Consider the following 21,386-nt stretch of genomic DNA (forward strand, 5'->3'; position numbering starts at 1 on the left):
TAGTTTCTATTGGTTGTCTACAGTGCTAGTCACCGCTCGGCCTCAGGACCGGCTGCGCAGGCCGCGGCTCAGCCTGAGCCCCGCCCCCTTCCTGAACACGGCCTGGCCGCTAGGGTCGCCCCTCCCCCACCTCGACAATCCGGCGGAGCTCCCCACAAGTGATCGCTGTCACTTTAAAAAGTTATTTGAGGTGCTCGCTTCGGCAGCACATGCACTAAAAAACTGGAACAATACAGAGAGGATTAGCCTGAACCCTGCGCAAGAATGACACGCAAATTCGTGAAGCGTTCCATACTTGAAAAAAAAAACCAAGTGACTTGAGAAGCTGTCAAGGTGGCTCAGAAGGAGAAGTGCTTGACGCTTGACGTGTCCCCCAAATAGGCCATCAGCTGTCCACCCTTCTGGAGAAAGATGAGATCTTTCACTAGGACTCGCTTTGTAGACCAGGCTGGCCTCAAACTCTGTGGTTAACACAGAGATCCGCCTGCCTCTGCCTCCCGAATGCTGGGATCAAAGGCGTGCGCCGCTGCCACCAGCACCCGGTTTAGGACAGTCGTTTTTCTTACGGGTTGAGAATTACTGCTATGACTGATTTTTTTTTTTTTAAGACCTATTGTGAGTCCCTAACAAAGCAATCTCAAAGATCCAGCAATAAAAGGAGTGCTGAAACTATGCAGACTTCGTTTTAGCTTTGAATGTTATCTGTGTAGCCGTGGCTGTCCTGGAACTTAAGCAGACGAGGCTGGCCTGGAATTCACAGAGATCTGCATGTCTCTACCTCCAGAGTGCTGCGGTTAAAGGCCTGTACCAACACTACCAGAAAAGAATGGAATTCGTTTTACTATAGTCTTTTAGCCAGGAGCCACCTTTAATCTCAGCACTGAGGAAGCAGAGGTAGGAGGATCTCCGGGAGTTTGAGACCAGCCTGGTTTACATAAATCAAGTTCCAGGACAGCCAGGACTACACAGAGAGAGCCTATAAAAAAAAAAAAAAAAAAAAACTTAAAACAAACAAACACTTTAATATTACTGTTTAAGCTCTGATGGGTGCACATGAATAGACCCAAGTGATGGTTCGCCCTTAGTGGCGGTTTTAAAGTTGGCTAACGCCTGGTGAAGGAATGGCTTCGTCTATCGGAGGCCCTGGAGACTCTGCAGCTGTTTCTAACTCTTAAGTCATGACTCCTCCACCTGTCTGGGTAAATTTATCCCTGCAACAAATGCAGGCAACACTTGGAGAACTCGGAGGACTGTTTAAAGATCGTAATAGGCAAAGCCTTAGGTAAAGGCATGTGGGCAGCTGATGGGTGACCTGTTCTCATGTCAAACCTGACCCCTAAAAGTTGATTTCTCCTGTCCTTTGTAGCCTTGGTATTTCCACAAAACTCCATAAAACTCAACATTTTCTTTCAGGCAATTGGAAGTTAGTGTTTTCAGGAGTCTTGCTTAACTATCCTCCCACTAGGCTTTCACAGAAAACCAGAATTCCATTTTCTCCAGAAGTCTGATCACCCATGTCTGTGTTAACCGCAGTAGCATAAAGGAGACTTCGTGTCTAGCCTGGAATCTTTTCCTCCTGTCTCTGCTGCCCATGTGTTGAAATTATGTGTGTGTACCAGCCTGTCAACATCCCTTGAGCAGTGAAGAGTAATTACCGCGAGAACTGAGCACCGCCTCCCTTAGATTGTTCTCTGACCTTCACCCACACTTTCGTTCATGCGTACAGGCACCTATGCACATCCATGCTCGCGTGAAGTAAGTGTAAACCGGGCACAGTGGCACACCCTCTTTAATCCCGGCACTCTGGAGGCAAACCCCTGAGGCAAAGACAGACTGGTCTGCTAAGTGAGTTCCAGGACAGCCAGAGATATACAGAAAAACACTGTCTTGAAAATAAATAATAAATAAATAAATGTTAAAAAAATACATGGTGTTCACAAATCTTGGGAGAGCCCATGTCTCAGGCGTTGAGCTCCACTATGGGAGGAGATGCCACCTGCATGAACTTGAGTCTCTAAATTACAAATGACAGCTTGGACACTTAAGGGAAAGGCAGTTTGGCTCTAGGGAAAACTGAACAGTTGCTGCATTAAAAGAGAAGTATGAAGATCATAGCAACTGCTTGCTTTTCTCGTAACTCCTTGGTTATCAAGTGAAAATGATGGACTATATAATGTAGTGATATAATTTTTTTTTTTTTTTTTTTGCTTTTTCCATATAGAGTTTCTCTGTGTAGCTTTGGCTGTCCTGGAGCTCGCTCTGTAGACCAGGCTGGCCTCAAACTCACAGAGATCCTCCTGCCTCTGTCTCCCTGAGTGTTTTGAGTGTGTGTGTGTGTGTGTGTGCTGTAAGACTGGTCTCAATATGTAGCTCAGGCTGGCCTGGAACTCACTATGTGGACCAGGCTGGCTTTGAAGTCAGAAATCCTACCTCTGCCTCTGCTTCACCAGTGCCATAAAGGCCTGGCTCTTTTAAAAGAATCGTAAGCAGGGTGTGGTGGCACACATTATGAAATTGTGGTATTTTCTTTTCTTTTTGTGTGCGTGTGTGGGGGTTGTGTGTTTTTGGTTTTTGAAACAGGGTTTCTCTGTGTAGCCCTAGCCTCACAGAGGCCACCTCTGCCTTCTGAGCGCTGGGACATGTGCTACCACAGCCAGCTTGGTTTTGTATTTTTGGGTTTGTTTGTTTTTGAGACAGGGTTTCTCTGTGTAGCCCTAGCTGTTCTGGAACTTGCCCTGTAGACGAGGCTGGTTTATTTTGTTTTCCAGGCCACTCTCTGCTCTATTACATCTTAATCCCTGCCACTGAGGGTATTGGCTAAATTGTCACTTGCCAACCTCTCATCAAACGCATCCCACTCATCACTTGTAAAGCCAAATTTAGTATCCATCTGTCTGTCCTTTTCATAGCTGTGTCTTCACCAAAAGCAGAGATCAATGCTTTTAAGCTACTGCCCTGCTTCCAAAGTATTTCCTTTTAAATAAGTCATCAGCAACATCTGGCTATAAAAACTGCATGGCAGAGGGGGGGCACTGCAGGTCCATGTTTGCGTAGTCCCAGTCATTGGGGGGTGGAGGCAACAGAGTCAGGAGTTAAAGGTCATCATAAACAACTATTTTCTTCCCGTGTCTCGTTTCACTTCTATGGATGGATTTAGCCTCCTTTACAAAAATAAGGATCTTTTTTGAGACAGGGTCCCATGTGACACAGGCTTACTTTATAGACGATGACTCTTTTTGAGACAGGGTTTCTCTGTATAGCCCTGGCTATCCTGGTACTCACTCTGTAGACCAGGCTGGCCACGAACTGAAAGATCAGTCTGCCTCTGCCTCCTGAGTGCTGTGAGTAAAGGTTTGACTGACAACCTTGGACTCTTGAGCGTCCTGCTTCCCAAACTGGGATTATTTGTTTATTTATTTATTTATTTATTTATTTATTTATTTATTTATTTATTTATAGTTGATGTGTATGAGTGTTTTTGGCTGCCTGTATGTCTGGGCAATGCATGCATGCCTGGTGCCTAAGGAGGTCAGAAGACGACATTCATACCCTGAAACTGGAGTTACAGATAGTTGTGAGGCACCATGTGGGAGCAGGGAGCTAACCCCAGGTTCTTTGCAAGAGCAGGAAGTAAAAATAGGGACCAGAGAGAGGGCTCAGCAGTTAGGAACACTTATTCTCAGGCTGGAGAGATGGCTCAGAGGTTAAGAGCACTGGCTCTTCCAAAAGTCCTGAGTTCAATTCCCAGCAACCACATGGTGGCTCACAATCATCTATAATGAGATTTGGTGTCTTCTTTTTGCCTGCAAATGCAGGCAGAATGCTGTATAAATAATAAATAAATAAATCTCTGAAAACAAAAAATTTCTTCTTGCAGAAGGCCCAAGTTCTCCCAATACCCACATGGTGGCTCACAGTCTTCTGAAACTATAATTCCAGGGGATTCAGAGCCTCTTCTGTCTTCCATAGTCTCTCCTGAATGCTTGTTATGCACATACATGCACAGAAGCACATGCCACACACACAAAAAATAACAAGTCAAGGCAAGGCCATAGTGGAGCATGCCTTTAATCCCAGCACTCAGGAGGCAAAGGCAGAGGCAGAGACAGATGGATCTCTAAGCTCCAGGCCAGCCTGGCCTACAGAGTGAGTTCCAGGACAGCCAGGGTTACACAGAGAAACCCTGTCTCCAAAAAACAAAATAAATAGAGAAAACATAATCATAAAGAAAAAAAACATGAGGATTATTGAACTTCCAAGTTTCATAAAAGCCCCAAGAGCATACTAAATCCTAAAATGACCTCATAGTCACATGTCACTGCTTACAGGGAAATAACACTCTACATTCCAAGCAACAGATTAAATTCCAACCTGTTTCACTATGTTCTAATTCTGTCTCACCCTAAAGAGCTCCTAAGACCAGTCTCGCACGGGGGCTTCTTGTTTGGAGCACTAACCTTCAGAGCCCCACCTCAATAGTCAGAAAGCTAAAGCACTCCTACGCTTCCTAGTTTCAAGGAATCAGGAAGATGCACATAATTTAGGAACTGGTATTAAACCTAAGAAAGCAAGGCTGGTGGCACATGCCTTTAATGCTAGTCCTTGGAAGGAAGAGGTAGGTGGATCTCTGAGTTCAAGACCATCCCAGTATACAGAGCCACTTGTCTCTAAGAAAGACTATATATATATATATATATATATATATATATATATATATATATATATATATATGTCATAAGAAAATATTTTATTTTTTAATTTTAATTATTTTTTATTAGGTTTTGTTTGAGACAAGGCTGTCCTGGAACTCACTATGTAGACAGTCAACCTGGAATTTGCAGAACCGCCTGCCTCCCCAGTGATAGGATTAAAGAAGTGTGCCACCATGCCTGGTCCACTTTTGTGTGTGTGTATGAGTGCGGGCCTGTGTGCAAGTATGTGCACCATGTAGGAGCCTATGGTGGTCAGAGGAGGCCTAGACCCCCTGGAATTGTAGTTACGGAAGATTGTGAGCCTCCCACAGATCTTCTGCAAGAATAAGCTTTAAGATTTTATTTTCATCATTCACTTAGTTATTTATGGTGTTTTCAAGGCAGGGTTTCTCTATGTAGCTTTCTTTGGCTGTCCTGCAACTCACCCTGTAGATAAGGCTGAACTCTGACGCAGAGCTCAGCCTGCCTCTGCCTGGGATTAAAGGCCTGCTCCACTACTGCCCAGTGGGATCTTATTTATGAATGTATTCACGTGTATGGATTTTTGTTTCCATGTATGTCTGTGTAACACATGCATGCCAGGGCCCATGTGTGATGTTCAGAGGACAATTTGTGGGAATCAATTATCCTTCCATGATGTGGGCTCCAGGAATCATGCAACTCAGATTATCAGTATATATATATATGCAAAAGAGAGCACATCAAATGTCTTTTTTACTACGATGAAGTCCTCTCCCTGTTCCTATCTCTACCCCACTACACTCTGCCCTGCCATTGCTGGGGTTACAGGCATGAGCGAGACCTCTAGTTTATGTGGATGCTGGGATCCAAACTCACAGTTTTCATGGTTGCTTCGCAAGCACTCTTACTGCTGAGCCATCTCTTAATGTGAGCAGGACAACGTTACTATGCAGTTTTTAATAGTTAAAAAAACAAAACAAAACATGGCACTTGAAACATAACCTTTCAAGCTAAAACAAAACAAAACACCCAAACTTTCCTAGCATTCCCCTCAGTTCTCTTGCAGCCTATCTCCCAGAGTATTTCTTTTTTTCTTGTTGATAGAGCAACAATCAAGAAATGTCTATTTGGGTAAAGTGACTTGCACCGGTAATCCCAATGCTCGGGAGATTGAAGTACTGTTAGGTTAGTTTCCTCTGAGATTGAAACATAAACTGGATGGTAAACAAGTCTAAAACAGCTTCAGGAAATCCCTGAAACTGACCAAATTCAACAGTCACTGCCCCTCCCCAAGTAAACCATGAAAGCTGAGAGTCCCTCTCAGAATGCGTTAAACTGCAAAGACTCTTGAGTCCCAACTGCAAAAAGCAGCAAACAGTCCACTGCCTGGAGAAGGTTTAGAACTGAAGTACCTAGAAAGGACCCTCTGAACCTGTGGCTGTGCTGCGCGATGCTGCTCCACTATTCCAGGTTTGTGAGCTGTAACCTGTGATGTGGGTGGGCTTTTGGTGAGTCATTTCTGCTCCTGTAAGCAACCCCTCACCCGTATCCCATAACATATGAATAAAGTTCATATCCTATAAAACTCATTGGTGGAAGGCAGAGGCAGGTGGATGTCTGTGAGTTCGAGGCTAGCCTGGTCTACAAAGCAAGTCCAGGACAGAAAAACCATGTCTCGGAACACCAAACAAAAACAAACCTCACCAGTTCACCAAGTTACTTTGGGCTTCCATACTTTGGTCTATTGTGGGTATCCTATCTGGGATGTGTTGTCTCCCCAAGAAGTGTCACATAACAGCAAGCACTCCCTGAGTTCGAGACCAGCTGCTCTACACAGTGAGCTCCAAGCCATCCAGGCTGACATAGTGGACACTGTCTCAACCTCCTACCTCCAAAAAAAGAAATACAAATAAATAGAAGGGAGGGATGTGGATAGCCCACCATGGTGGCACACGCCTTTAATCCCAGCACTCAGGGAAGCCGAGGCAGGTAGATCACTGTGAGTTCGAGGCCATCATGGTCTACAAAGTGAGTCTAGGACAGCCAGGGCTACACAAAAAAACAAACCAAAAAAGGGCTGGGGATGCAGATCACCTGATAGACTAGCAGTCGCTAAGCACTGGATTCAAGCCGAAGCAGGCCCTAGACAAGTGTGTACCACTTCTTCTTGTCTAAGGCCTGCTTCGGCTTGAATAAGTGGTACACACTTAATCCATGGTGTTCCTTGGAAGACAACCATCATCAGCTACACAGTAAGCCACAGACCAGCACTGAGTACCGGAGACTGTTTCAGCCGTTTTAGAGACAGATTTTACGTCTCTGGCTGCCCTGCACAGCTTGGTGCAGAATACTATAAAATTGAAATTCTTGGGCCTAAATTTCCATTGTTTAGTCAACTGAGGCCCAAACCTAGGCTGGCCTTCCTGTGATAAATACTCTAATACAGACCTAAACTCCAACTCAAACTTAAAACTATACCATACCAACAATAATTTTTAGGAGGTGTTGTTTCAGCTCCTCACCATGCAGCCCTGGCTGATCCTCACTAAACTCTATTAAACCAAGCCTCCTGGACTGCTGAGCTTACAAACATCAGCCACGTACAGCTCTACACGGTCCCCTTTGCACCACAGTATCTGATGGTGTAATTCTAGCAGTCCGAGAATTTGCATCCTACGTGGACCAGACTGACGTGCTTCCTGAGTGCTAAGATTACAGGTGCAGTCAATTATGCCCGGCCTAACAATTTTTTATGAACATTTAATAATGGACCAGTGAGAGGGCTTAGCAAGTAGGGATACTTGCCACAAAGGTCTGTCGCAAGGAACCTATATAGCAGAAAACTAACCCTGGCCTGTTGTCCTTTGATATGTACATTGCGGCACAAGCATACCTACTCATGCACACACACAAATAAATGTGGATATAAACATGTTTCTGTTTTGGTCCCAGGTGTGGGATGTGGGACTGGTTCAGATGGTCCACAGCAGCAGACTGTTAAGCCTCATATGGGCTCTGAGAGGAGCTCGTTGCCAGCTGCAGATAGTTTAAAATCTGAGGACTCTGGAGACAGAATAAACACCAGAGCCCAGAGAGTATGGAGCTCAGAGAAAGAACGAGGCTGCTCTTGCTGCTCCTGGTTGATGCTGTGAGACAAGTTGGAGATCTCCTGAAACGAGGACTGGACTAGCTCAGAGGAACCCGATGACCCTGACCAGCAGGAAGCAGCTAAGACAACTGTGCCCCCTCTCACTAACCCTTTCTTTCTACTACCTGGTGTTGGGGTGTTGGAAGGGATTAGGTTGAAAAAGATAAAAGAAATGTAAATAAGTTTTTTAAAAGCTAGCACCAATAAATGGTGCCCAAACGTCAGGCTTAAAATGAGTAATAGCATACAGTAGGGCACTGAGAAAATATATACAGTTTCAGGATAGGAGCATAAGGTTTGCTGCTACTGGTTTCATTCCTGCTTTACTCCCAGAGGGGATTCTCTGGTTTTGTTTCATTGTCTTCCTGCATTCCATTTTTTAGAAATGTTAGAATGGCTGAATAATTAGAAAAAGATTGCAGAGTTGCCAATGCAACTAGAAAATTAGCAGGTAGAGGTTGAAATGCTTAGAGAGCAAAAAGCTCATAGGTAAAGGGAGAATGCCTGGTAACTAAGAGCCGGAATTCTCCACACTTTCTCTGTCAAGTTCCCACAGCCTCTGAGGGCAGGCTGGGGAGTCGGGAAGAGCAGAATGCTGTACAGGCTGAAAGGGTTAAAGGCAACAAGCCTGTTTCAAGAAAACACGTTAATCTTGAGCAAACTGAGCTGCCAGAGCAGTCTCAGGTTAAGAGATGAACACCATTAGCTTCCCCAGTAGCCGCCAGAAGTTTTAGATATTGAAATCATCAATGCGGTCTCAAAGCTTACAATGGCTAGTGTGTTAAAAACAAACAAACAAACAAAAACACGTAGGTTCTGGCAGCACTGGATTCTCTGCAAGAGCATCTGGGTAACTTCTGGCTATTAAGAATCTAGCTCAAGGCTCAAACAAAAAGTACGAGTGGATCCAGACAAGGGCAGCAGAAAGTCATCAGGTCATCAAAAAAAAAAATCCAAAAGGGTTTGGTTTAAGTTTCGTTTGTATTAAAAGAAAAGCCCTTTAAAAAAAATGGAGAAAATGTAGACATAAACGTTTTGTCTGGTCCCAGGTATAGGTTGTGGGACAGATTCAGACAGTCCACAGTAGTACTTATTTGCTTCAACTGGGCTCTGAGAGGCACTCTTTGCCAGCTGCAGATAGTTTAAAATCTGAGGACTCTGGAGAAAAAATAAATGCTAGAGCCCAGAGAGTATGGAGCTCAGAGAAAGAACAAGGCTGCTCCTGGTTGCTGTTGTGAGACAAGTTGGAGATCTCCTGAAACGAGGACTGGACTAGCTCAGAAGAACCTGATGACCCTGACCAGCAGGAAGCAGCTAAAACAACTGCACCCTCTCTCCCACTAACCCTCTCTACTTGGTGTTGGGGTGTTGAAAAGGATTGGGGTAGAGTAGGGAGATGTAAGAAACGTAAATAAGTCTCTTTTAAAGGTACCAACAAATAAAGTACATTAAAAAATTTAATAGGCCAAGAGCACGCAGGAGGTCGAGGCAGGCAGATTAATATTTAAATGGACCCAGAGCTGGGGTTTGAACTCATGTCCTCATGATGGCATTGCAGTTTGCTCACTGAGCCATCACCTAGGTCTCTGGGATCTTTGTGTCAAAACAAAACGTTTAATGGACAATGGTAGTACACACCTTTTATCCCAGCATTCAGGAGGCAGAGGCAGGTGGATCACTCTTTTGAGTTTAAGGACTGGCTGGTCTCCGTTCCAGGACAGCCAGGGGTACATAGAAAAACCCTGTGTGGAAAAACAAGGCAAGGTGTGGTGGACACACCTTCAATCTCAGCACTCAGGAGGCAGATGCGTTCTAGGCCAGCCTGTTCTACATAGTGAGTTGCAGGATGACACAACCCTAAAAGAAATTTTTCCTCCACATCTGAGGCATAATATTTGCCCCCAAGTCCCTGGCTTTAGTCACCTGATATGTCTAGATGTTTTATGTAAAGATTTTTGTGTACACTTGCTTATTTGGTCCTGAGGCCAGAGGGTGTCAGATCTGCCCAGCTGGAATTAGTTGTGAGATGGGGGCTAGGTTCTTAACTGCTAAGCCCTCTCCTTCCTTTATTAAGAGCTCACTATATTGGCCCAGTTGGCCTGAAACACACATACCACACAGCATGTAGACCAGGTTGTTTCCAAGTTACCTGTCTGCCTCTGCTTCAAGTACTAGGACTAAAGGCACGTGACACCACACCTGACTTTGCTTTCCTCTAGCTGTTTTTGAGATTAGGGTCTTACTACATAGCTGTGGCTGTTCTGGAACTGGCTATGTAGAATAGGCTAGCCTCAAATTCTGAAAAGATCCTCCTGCTTCTACTTGCCCAGTGCTGGGAAGAAAGGTGTGAGCCAACACACATGGACTTAAGCAACATTTCTATTTAATATGCCTCAGAATAAAGAGAACAGCTCATTTTAAACAAGAAGTTTATTTAAACAACAAGACGCTTGACTTGAAGGGAAAACTATCTAGGATCATTTTGTTCAAGAGTAATTTACCCCTACTTAAAGACAGATTGCCCTACATGTAACAGCTACGTACAAAAAAGTTATAAAATTGTCCTTGGTTTTACAATGATAAATGAAAAACATTAAAATTCTCCAATCGAACAAGGTATGCAAGGATTTTATGTTGTCGGGTTCTTTTGTTAAAACAATGAGAGAAAAATAACTTACTGGAATATAAAGATAAGAGCTGAATGAGCATGCCGCTAATGGAGAAAAGGGGAGATTTTCACAGAACCAGTACTTTCCCCGACCATCTCCATCTGATGTCAACCAAAACAGAACATTGGCCATTTAGTTTAAAAAAGGAAAAGGAAAGAAAAGCAATATGCTTGTGCACATACACCAGTTACTTTATGTACAATAAGGAAATGGGGGCAGGGAAATGAGAGAATAGAGAAAACTATACTGTAGTAGTCAGGATGTGGTGGAACCAAATTGCCGTTTTCTAATTGAGAATGTATTCTTGGTCTATAACAAAATTCTGGAGTAAGTAGCAGGTTCCCTTTTCAGTAGACACCTCCTGTCTGCTGCTGGAACACATCAATCGTGTCTTCATCCTCCATCTCCAACTAGCACAGAAAAGAAAACAAATTTAATACCAGTGAGGAAGAATTTAAATTGACTAGTTTTCATATTAAATTTACAAAAAAAGTACACACCCCATACCCACTGACACAATTATAGGTGTCAGTTTCATAAAAACCAGGCATGGTAGAACACACCTGTCTGAAACTGCAGCATTATGGAGCTCAAGAAAAAGGAATGTGGTGCCAGCCACAGGCTGGTCTCAAACACCCGCAATCCTGCCTCAGTCTGCCACATACTGGGGGTTTAAACAAAGTTTTGATTAGCCTAATTATTAAACACAGGGCTGCACACACCACACACTTGTAATCTCAGCACTCCATGACTGGGACTCTGGATTCTGACACCAGCCTAGACTACAACAGGTGATACCCAGTCTTCCAAAACAACACACACACAAAAAAAAAAAAAACAAATGAAAAAACACGATTGGTAAGTATAAAATATAATATAAAAATTTTAAATAAGGCACAATGCTCTTAGGAAATAACATGTCGGCTATACATCCTCAAAACAATAACAACAAAAAACAGGCGTTATGCTAAAAATCACCACTTTTAAATTATGCAGCAGGCAGGCAGAGTGGAACACTTCTGTGACTGGGATGCCAGTCACGGTTCCAGGACAGTCAGAGATGCAGTGAGCCATCTCAAAACCAGCACCCAAGCCACGCAGTACTAAACAGGATTACTGCATCTGTATTTGTACAGATTTATGTATAGAGGCACATGTACATTTATACACAGACTTTCACAGACTTTTTTTTTTTTTTGGACACAGGGTTTCTCTGTATAGCCCTGGCTGTCCTAGACTTGCTTTGCAGACCAGGCTGGCCTCAAAATCACACAGATCCATATGCCTTTGCATCCCAAATATTGAGATTAAAGGTATATGCTACCATGACCAACTCAAAGTAAAGTTTTAAATTGCTTTACCTGTTTAATAAAGCCAATTTCAAATTTTGCAATTTCAAGGTTCATTAGCCATTTCATATAAAACAATCACAATGAGAGTAAGGTCTTAACACTTAAGACAACACTGTATAGAAATTAAGTTAAGGAAAAAAAAAAAAAAAAAACAACCCAAGACTCCTGGGCAGCTCTGGATATCCTAGAACTCCCTGTGTAGATCAGGTTAGCCTCAGAGATTTGCCTACATCTGCTTCACAAGTGCTGGGATAGGCGTTTGCCATCATAGCCAGGTCAGAATATTTTGTCAGCATGTATGCATGTACACCATTATTTGTATACTGGAGTTCCAGAGGATTGTTGAGCAACTGTGTGGGTACTAAGAAAGGAACCTGGGTCCTCTTAAAGAACAGCCAGGGCTCTTTAACTGCTAAGCCAAGAGCCCTCCTACCTTTTATACGTGAGTTTAGCACACTACAAGTGAGCTTGGTGTCCACTGTACACAGAAGACAGACAGATCACACAACTGGAACTACAGAAGGTTGTGAGCCTCCTGTGCAAGAGTATACTTTTTAAAACCACTGAGCCATAGCTCCCGACCACTCCCCTCCAGTTTTCTTTTTTTCTTCCTTTCTGGGGAGTGGGAACAGGTTGAAATAGCATCTCACTGTCTAGCTCTGGCTGTCCCAAAAATCACTATGCAGACCAGACTGGCCTGGAACTCAAGAGATCCAACTTCTCTACCTCCTGAGTGCTAAGATTAAATTAAGGTGTAAGCCATCATGCCCAGCTCCCCTCCAGTTTTTACTGGAGAGTTAAAGCTGAAATTCAAATCAAGCAATGGCTCAAATTTTGTAATCCAGGAGGCCTGCTCAGTATTCAAGGATAGCTTAGGAAACACATATGGCTCAAAAAAAAGGCCAACCTTGGTTGTATGCTCCTGTAAATTTCAGGAGGCACGGGGACAATCACTACAAAAGCCAAAAACAAACCAAAACAAAAATAAAAGACCATGTGGCAATGGCCCATGCCTTTAATCCCTGCACTTAGGGAGGCAGAAGTGGGCAGATCTTGAGTTTGAGGCGAGCCTGGTTTACAGAGTGAATTCTAGAAAAGCCGGGCTAAAAGAGAGAGAGGAAAAAAAATGTATTTCTCAAGAGAAAAAAAATAAAATTCAGTGAATCAAATTTTTTCCAGTCTTAAATGGAAGTTTTAGTGGGAAAGGATACAAATGCTTCAGACAGAGATAACCATATATTGCAGAATTATAGGGAAAAAAAGCAAAAACCAAAAACCTCAGTGCTAGGTCAAAGAAATTAGAGCACTGCCAAAGTCTACAAAGAGTCACCTACATATGCAGAGTCAAACCCAGCTAGCAAGAGCAACAGAGTAGGCAGACTGAGCCAAGAATAGATGAAAGCCAAAAGTATCACAACAGATTTTTAAAAAATCACTTTTATACAGAAACTAAAACAGTCAGGCTCAACAGCCAGCTACCTGTGAAGAACTCTTCTAGGCCTGATAATTCTAAGGTGAATAAGTACTACAGTAACAAAGAACAAAGTGAACAACAAAATTTACAGTCTAGAAAAACAAAGCTTTCATTTCAACAACTTTTTCTTTTTTTTTGAGACAGAGTTTCTCTGTGTAGCCATGGCTGACCTCAGAACTCAGATCTATCTGCCTGCCTCTGTGAGTTGAAGGCTAGACTGATGAAGGACAGCCAAGGCTACACAGAGAAGCCCTGTCTTAAAAACAAAACAAAAAGATGCGTTGAGGGTGGGCCTGGAGAGATGGCTTTCTCTTCCAAAGGTCCTGAGTTCAATTCCCAGCAACCACACAGTGGCTCATAACCACCTATAATGAGTGCCCCTTTCTGGCGTGTACGCATACATGCAGGCAGAGCACCATATACATAACTAATCAAAATTAAAAAAAAAAAAATAATAATCCTAGCACTTGGAAGGAGGTAGGATGATCTTTGAGTTCTAGGCCAGCCTAGTCTATAGAGTTCAAGGGCAGCCAAAAGCTATATGGAGAAATCCTGTCTTGAAAAAACAAACAAAAAACCCACAAGGCTGGATATACTAGTGGATCTTCCCAAGTATAAGGACCTGCGACTGGACCCTGTACTAACATAAAAAGCTGAGCATTTGCTGTCTGGAGAGATGGCTCAGTAGTTAAGAACACTATGTGCTCTTCCGAAGGACCTGAGTTCATGTCCTAGCACCACCCACATGGCAGCTCACAACTGTTAACTCCAGCTCCAAGGGAGCTGTTACTTACATACCAATGCACATAAAATGAAACTAAATAAAAATTATAGCTGAGTTTGAGGACAGCCAGGGCTACACAGAGAAACCCTGTTTCAGGGAGAGAGAAGAGAAAGAGAATGCTAAGCATTTGAATCCCCAGCATCCATGTTAAAAGATGTATGCCAGCACCATGGGCAGCAGATGTGGGAGGATGAGAAGGGGGCGAATGCAGCCAACCTCCAGGTTCAGGGAGAGACCCAGTTTCACGGGATTAAAGCTTAGAACAATACAGCAGACACCTGATGTCCTCACTGGCCTCTGCACACACAGGCCCAAGCATAAAAACACACGAACACATATAAAACACAATTTTCCTAAAAGTACAGAGATTTTTACCTGTGCAGGTGTGTCTGTTTCATTGATTGGTTGCCCATCAAACCGGAATCTGATCTGCCTCATTGACAAACCCTAACAAGAGATTAAAAGCAAACAGTACATAATCGTTGGAAATACTTTTTCTTAGAGACAGGGTCTCACTATGTAGCTTTGGCTGTCCTACCATATGGATCAGGATGGATAAAAATTCCATTTTGATAGAACTATAAATAGGGGCTGGAGAGATGGCTCAGTGGTTAGGAACACTGGCTGTTCTTCCAGACGTCTTGAGTTCAACTATCAGCAACCATAAGATGGCTCACAACTATCTCTAATGGAATCTGATCCCTCCTTCTGAAATACAGGCACACACACAGAACAAAAATTCATATAAATAAATCTTCCCTGGGCAGCGTTGCTACACACCTTTCCTGAGGCAGAGGCAGGCAGATCACTGTGAGTTCGAGGCCAGCATGGCCTACAAAGTGAGTCCAGGACAGCCAAAGGCTACACCAAAGAAATTGTCTTGAAAAACCAACCACCAAACAACCCAAACAAAACCCTACAAATGAATATATGTAACCCTACGATTTTGAGGTTTTTTATATGGATCACCAATATATGCTAACATTTTCTATGCATATAAACATTCGTTATTTGTGATCAATGTGTCGTATGGCTTCTGGCTAGTATCAACAAAGGTCATAAGTACAGATCAGTATCTGCTGATAGATCCAACAATTCCAATGTTTTGGCTTCAACAGTTACTGAATGGGGACTCCAGTGATTCCTAGAGGTATAAATACAAAGTCTGGACAGGCAGTACGACTCAGTAGGTATAGGTCTTGCCATGGAAGCCTGGCAATCCACATTCAATCCCTGGACTCACCTAAGGTGGATGGAATGAACTGACTCCAAGCTGGAGGCATGGTGGCATACCTTTAGTCTAGCACTGGAGAGGCAGAGGCAGCCAAATCTCTTTGTTTGAGGCCAATCTGGTCTATAGAATTTGAGGACAGCTAGGCCTATACAGAGAAATCCTATCTCAAAAAACAAAGTATTGGCTCCAAAAATACTTTCTTCAGCCTCCCAACATCACACACACACACTAGTTAAAACACATGAACACATAAGAGGGAGAGGTAGGAGATAGTTTAGAGCCTAAAGGCTACCAAGCCTTATGATCTGAGTCTGACTCCCTGAGGAGTCATGAGGAGGAGAGATGGAACTCTACCGAGGTGTCCTGATTCTAAGTGTGGCATGCAGTACATGACTGCACACACGCCTTTTGAAAACAAATTTGTTGTTAAGGGCCTAGGAAGCCTTGGAACTCTCTCTACATATACTCTTGAGATGTATACTATCAGACCCAACTCCCCCCTTTGTAAAAAAAAGTTTCACAGATTCGGGAAAGGGCACACACCTTTACTAGTCCCAGCACTAAGGAGGCAGATGGATCTACTTCGAGGACAGCCTGGGCTACAGAGCCAGCTCCATGACAGTCTAGGCTGTTACACAGAGAAACCCTGTCTCAAAAAAAGTAATGAAGGCAGGCAGGGTGGAAACTGGGATGGACAAGTCTGGGGTCTGATGGGATGGATAGTCTGGAAAGAAAAGATGAAAATTAATTCACTGCAACATGAACCCAGAAACTCCTGAGCATTAAAAAGCAAACTAAAATATAAAACAAAAAGACAAAAACCTTGGTTGTCCTGGAACCTAATATTAAAACTAAGCTGACCTACAACTCATTTGTATGTTGGTTTTTTGGTGGTAGGAATTGAACCCAAGGTTTCATGTCTGCTAGGCAGTCTACCATCACATTTTATCTCCATCAACCCAAATAAGTCTTTTGACAGCATGCACCTATTTCATGGTTTGGAAGCCAGGTCTGAGGTGGCCCTCAAACTCAGTAGAGAATGACATCTTGCTTCCTAATCCTGTTTCTACTTCTCTAGTGTGGGGCCAAATTTACTCAGTGCTAGAGGTCAAACCCAGGCTTTGTGAATTATCAGGCAACTCTACCAACAGACTCTAGTGCCATCCCTCACTGTTTTTAATGATCTGATCTTCTATTGGCGTTAAGAGTTGTAAGCCAACATATAGTCCTGGGAATTAAACCCAGGTACTTTGGAAGAGCAGCCACCTTTTAACCAATGAGCTATCTCTCCAGCCCTGACACCTAACTCTTAAGGAGTCAGTTATGTGATTCCTATAAATCCCTCTTAATTGAAAAACCACATGAAAGTTAAGAATCTTTTTCTTTTTTTTTTTCCCCTAAACCTGGCATTTATATTTACACACTTAACAGGAACAGAACTTAAGTTTTTGGTTTATTGAGACAGGGTTTGTGTGTAGACCAGGCTGGCCTTGAACTCATAGAGACTCACTCACCTGCCTCTGGCTCCAGAGTGCTAGGATTAAAGACATGTGCCACCACACCCAGCCTAATTTTGTTTTGTTTTTTTAAATGTACAAGTAATTAAGATTCTTGTGAAAACTAAAGTGATAGACCAGCATGCATGAGACCTTGGGTTCAAGACCCAGCACTACAAAAAAAAAAAATAATAATAATAATTTAGGTATAATAATTCTATTAAACCTCTATTAAAAAAAGTAAGACTGAGGTTTTTCAAGACAAGATTTCTCTGTGTAGGCCTGGCTATCCTGGAACTCACTCTGTAGAGCAGCAGGTTGGCCTCAAACTCAGATCCACCTGCCTCTGGGTCCTGAGTGCTGGGATGACTGTGCTATTCCCACCCGGCCCAGGATTGTTGTGGATAGAAACATGTTTCTGTTTTGGTCCCAGATGTGGGAATGGTGCAGATGGTCCACAGCAGTAGACTATTAGCCTCATATGGGCTCTAAGGAGCTCTTTGCTGGCTGCCAATAGTTTGAATCTGAGGACTCTGGAAAGAGAATAAATGCCAGAGCCCAGAGTATAGAGCTCAGAGAAAGAACCAGACTGCTCTTGCTGCTCCTGGTTGCTGTTGTGAGAAAAGTTGGAGATCTCCTGAAACAAGTATAGGATTGGCTCTAAGGAACCCAATGACCCTAACCAGCAGGAAGCAACTAAAGAGAACTAGGCCTCCTCTCCCACTAACCCTTTCTCTCTCCTACCTGGTACTGGAAGGGACTGGGGTGGAGTACGGAGAAAAAAGATAAAAGATATATAAATAGATTTAGAAAACTATGCCAATACAGGATGACTTTTAATTCTAACACTTCATCCTCCCAGGTGCTAGGATTACAAGAGTGAGCCACCATACCCAGTTTCTTCTGCTTCCCTTTTTATCAGACAGAGCCTTTCTATATAGCCTGGACTAGCCTTGATGTTCAAGATTCTCCTGCTTCAGCCTCTTGAATACTGAAAATTATATTACAGGCTGTGTTAACACATCTTGCACTACTTTTCTAATACCTAGTATTTGAAGCTTTCATAATATTTTAAAACAACCATTTAAGTAGAATTACGGAAATTTTAGATAATGTATCAAGATAATAAAAACTATCAAATTTGTGCTGGAGATACAAGATCACTTTGTAGGAATTTTATCTTAGATTTGATCCCTAGCATCACAAAAACTGTGTGAAGTACACCTATACTCCTAGACACAGGACTTTCAGAAATTCAAGGCCATATACAGTTAAGGTCAGATGGGGGCTGAGAGAACTACCCTCAACAAATGAAATGAAAATATACAATAAAGACTTTAGAAAATTGGATTTCCCCTAGAAACCTGTGGGTGATGAACTTTCAATGGTAGATACCAGATAATAACCGCACTCCCAACTACTTCTTACAAGGGACTAAGCTCCGGGTCTCCCCATGGTGGGGAAATGCTCTACTACTTTACCATGTCTATTCCTAAGCCTGATAATCCCCCTTTTAAAGACTTCTACCTACTGAGTGTGTGTGTGTGGGGGGGGGGGGGGGCATTGTGAGTGCTGGGAAACAGAACAGTAGAATGCTTGCCTAGCATGTGAGACTCCGCTACTCTGTTCTATGTGGGGCTGCACATGTGCCACAGTACCAGCATGGAGTAGATCCCAGGACAAAGCCAACTCTTAGAAGTCACTGGTTCTCGTGGCTGGAGATGGCTCAGTGGTTAAAAGCACTGGCTGCTCTTCCTAGGACCTGGGTTCAATTCCCAGCACCCCCACAGCAACTCACAATGCCTGTGTAATACGATACAGGGGATCTGACATCCTCATAACAAACACATGCACGCAAAACCACTAACGCATAAAATTAAAAAAAAAAAAAAAAAAAAAGGCAGTGGTTCTCTCCCTTTACTGTGGGTTTCGGGAAATGAATACAATCAGGTTTGCAAAGCCACCTCAAAAAGGCCCCCCTGTCCCAAATTCTGTTAACTTTGTTTTGTTTTTGGAGACAGGTTTCTCTGCATAGCTCTGGCTGTTCTAGAAGGCCAGTGTGGCCTCAAACTCAGAGATCCACCTGCCTCTACCTCCCTGGGTACTGGAATTCCATGTGCCACTGTGCCCGGCTACTTCTGCCATTATTACAGCTGATGAACAAAGTGTGGGAAATAGAGCTGTCATCTTTAAAGTTGCCCTTGCTGTACTGACTTAGCATTCCAAAGGGAAGCACTAGTAAAACTTGCACTGACTCTCCAACATTTGTCCAAATCAAGAGAATGAGCCTGGCTTGCTACCCCATCGATGAGGAAAAGGCTGAAGGACTGCCTGAGTTTGAGGTCAGTCTAATCTACAGGGTATGTTCTAGGCTGCCAGGGCTACACAGGAAGACCCTGTTTCAGAAGAAACAAACAAACAAAAAACCCCAACACTCAAAGAGAACTATTTCTTCTTGACACCTATATAACAAATTTCTTATTTAATATAGAAATATAAATGTGTAAAATATTAAGTGTTCATGCTTTACTCAAAAGAATTAAATCTTTATACCCTCAGGAGCCGAGTAGGAAATCTAATGGCTTCGGGTACATGGATCTGGCTTCAATCCCCAAAACATACAAAAATTATGACCTTTTTCTTTCTTTAAATTGGTTTTTCGAGATAGTGTTTCTTTATGTAGCCTTAGCTGTCCTGGACTCACTTTGTAGACCTGGTTGACATTCTAACTCACAGAGATCCATCCACCTCTGCCTTCCTGAGCACTGGGATTACAGGCACATGCCACTGGGCCCATCTACATTATAACCTTTTTTATTATGGGGTGGGGGTGGGGGGGAAATGAAGGCTAGAATCTACATGGTTCAGAAACACTGTAATACCACAAATTCAAATTGGTTAAAATGCTCTCTTTTTTTTAGACAGGGTTTCTCTGTATAGCCTTGGCTGTCCTGTAGACCAGGCTGGCATGGAACTCAAGAGATCCGCTTGCCTCTGCCTCCAGTGCTGGGAATAAAGGTGTTGGCCATCACATCTAGAAGATTTCTCAAATGTTTTGACAGAAGGCAATGCCTAAATAGTAAAAGAAAAAAAATTTTTCACTTTTTTTTTTTTTAAATCTCCTTGGGAACTGGTAGAGGAGACTAAAGAGGTGTTTGTGGTTTGGCACTAGAAAGATAATAATAAACCTACCTACCAGCAAAGCACACCATCACATTCACCTTACCAAAAATAGTCATGACAAAACTGTGAGTTTATTTTCTGCTCCTAATTCAGTTGTACAAATGGATTAAGCGAAGTGCATTCATCAATTCCTCACCTGTCGTTCACAATAGGCTTTCATTAGTTTACTAAGTGGTGTATGCCTCTTAATCTTAAACTGCACCACAGAACCATCCTGCCCCGCCACCTTCAAATTAATATGATCGTTGTTCTCAGTCTTGACTCCTTCCTGTTGAAAGAAAAATAAGAGTGTAATTTGGAAAATGTGAAACACCTTTAAAGCAGCAGGCCCAAACGCTTCAGAATCAACAGGTTTCTCTCATTCTCTAGCAAACACTGTACAGCTGTTCCCAGCTGCTGATCTGAAAGATGAGAAAGCCTGAAGCAAGTGTTACAGAAACACTGACACTAGCAACGGCACCAACACACTGACAAGTCCCCTTCAATTTACTGTTATGTTTTTGAGGCTGAATTTTCTAAAATGGCATATTTCCCCGTCATCACCAAAATTTTCTGCTTCCCACTAACCCCGTTGTTTGTTCTTTTTTTCAAAGCGTTTGAAGTACAACAACGGGTGGAAGGGTGGTGAGAAAACCATACCTTGTATTTCAAAACTCATTGCTATCCCTCTGGATTAGGTTAGCAAACTCCGATCGAAGACCATATCAAATCAACAAATTAAAAAAAAAAAAAATCAAACAGCCTCAACTGAGGGATATTCCGATTCTCCCTTCTGCACTGGCAGATTAACGTTCGACTCTTACTAGCAGCTTCATTTTTAGTTCAGAGCTTATTTTCCCCTCCCCTTTGCTGTCATGGATCGAATGCACAGTCTTCGCGTAGTCTTCCCGTTGCTTGCGACCCAAACCGAACTTCAGCAAAATCAGATGTAAACGTCCAAGGATTCTTTAATCCTGAGTCCCCAGGTAGAGTCGAGGCCGGAGCGCGCCCTGGGGACTGATGCGAGTCCCCTCGTCCACAGCCAGGTCTCCCGGTGCCTCAGAAGGCGCGTTCTCAAGTTGAGCCCATCACGTCTCCGCTCGCGCCTCAGCCTCCAACCACAACAAGCCACATGGTTCCCGCCAGGGTCCGGGTTTCTGGGCGCCCTGCAAAGCGGCGCCGCCCCTCCCCCGCGGGCCCGTGGACTTCGAGTGGGGCCGACCCGGAACCCCCGATCCGGCGCTGGCCGAGCACAGCCCATTGATTCGGGGCGGCCCCCGCCCCGGGAGGGGAAGCCCGGCCCGCGGGCTCCCTCCGCCGCCGCCGCCGCCGACCCGGGCTCCGCGCGCCCAACGCTCTCCGCACACGCGCCGGCCGCCGCCGAGGAGCCAGCG

General features: G+C 43.6%; 1 protein-coding gene and 1 non-coding gene across 2 annotated transcripts; one reads left to right on the forward strand and one right to left on the reverse strand.

Annotated features, from left to right (window-relative positions):
* Positions 1-190: 190 nt before the first annotated feature.
* Positions 191-299, forward strand: LOC129665833 (U6 spliceosomal RNA). The gene has a single exon (XR_008718440.1). It is a non-coding gene; the product is annotated as a U6 spliceosomal RNA (small nuclear RNA).
* Positions 300-10,233: 9,934 nt separating this feature from the next.
* Sumo2 (small ubiquitin like modifier 2) lies at positions 10,234-20,281 on the reverse strand (the record flags this gene model as incomplete). Its single annotated transcript, XM_055592154.1, is given in 3 exon segments — positions 10,234-10,900; positions 14,476-14,547; positions 20,150-20,281. Coding segments are annotated over 3 exon segments (267 nt in total), but the record flags the coding sequence as incomplete, so codon positions are not given.
* Between the last annotated feature and the right edge of the window lie 1,105 nt (positions 20,282-21,386).

The sequence above is a fragment of the Psammomys obesus genome, unplaced genomic scaffold (assembly GCF_907164565.1).
Source record: "Psammomys obesus unplaced genomic scaffold, mPsaObe1.curated_primary_1811, whole genome shotgun sequence".
Taxonomy (NCBI): Eukaryota; Metazoa; Chordata; class Mammalia; order Rodentia; family Muridae; genus Psammomys; species Psammomys obesus.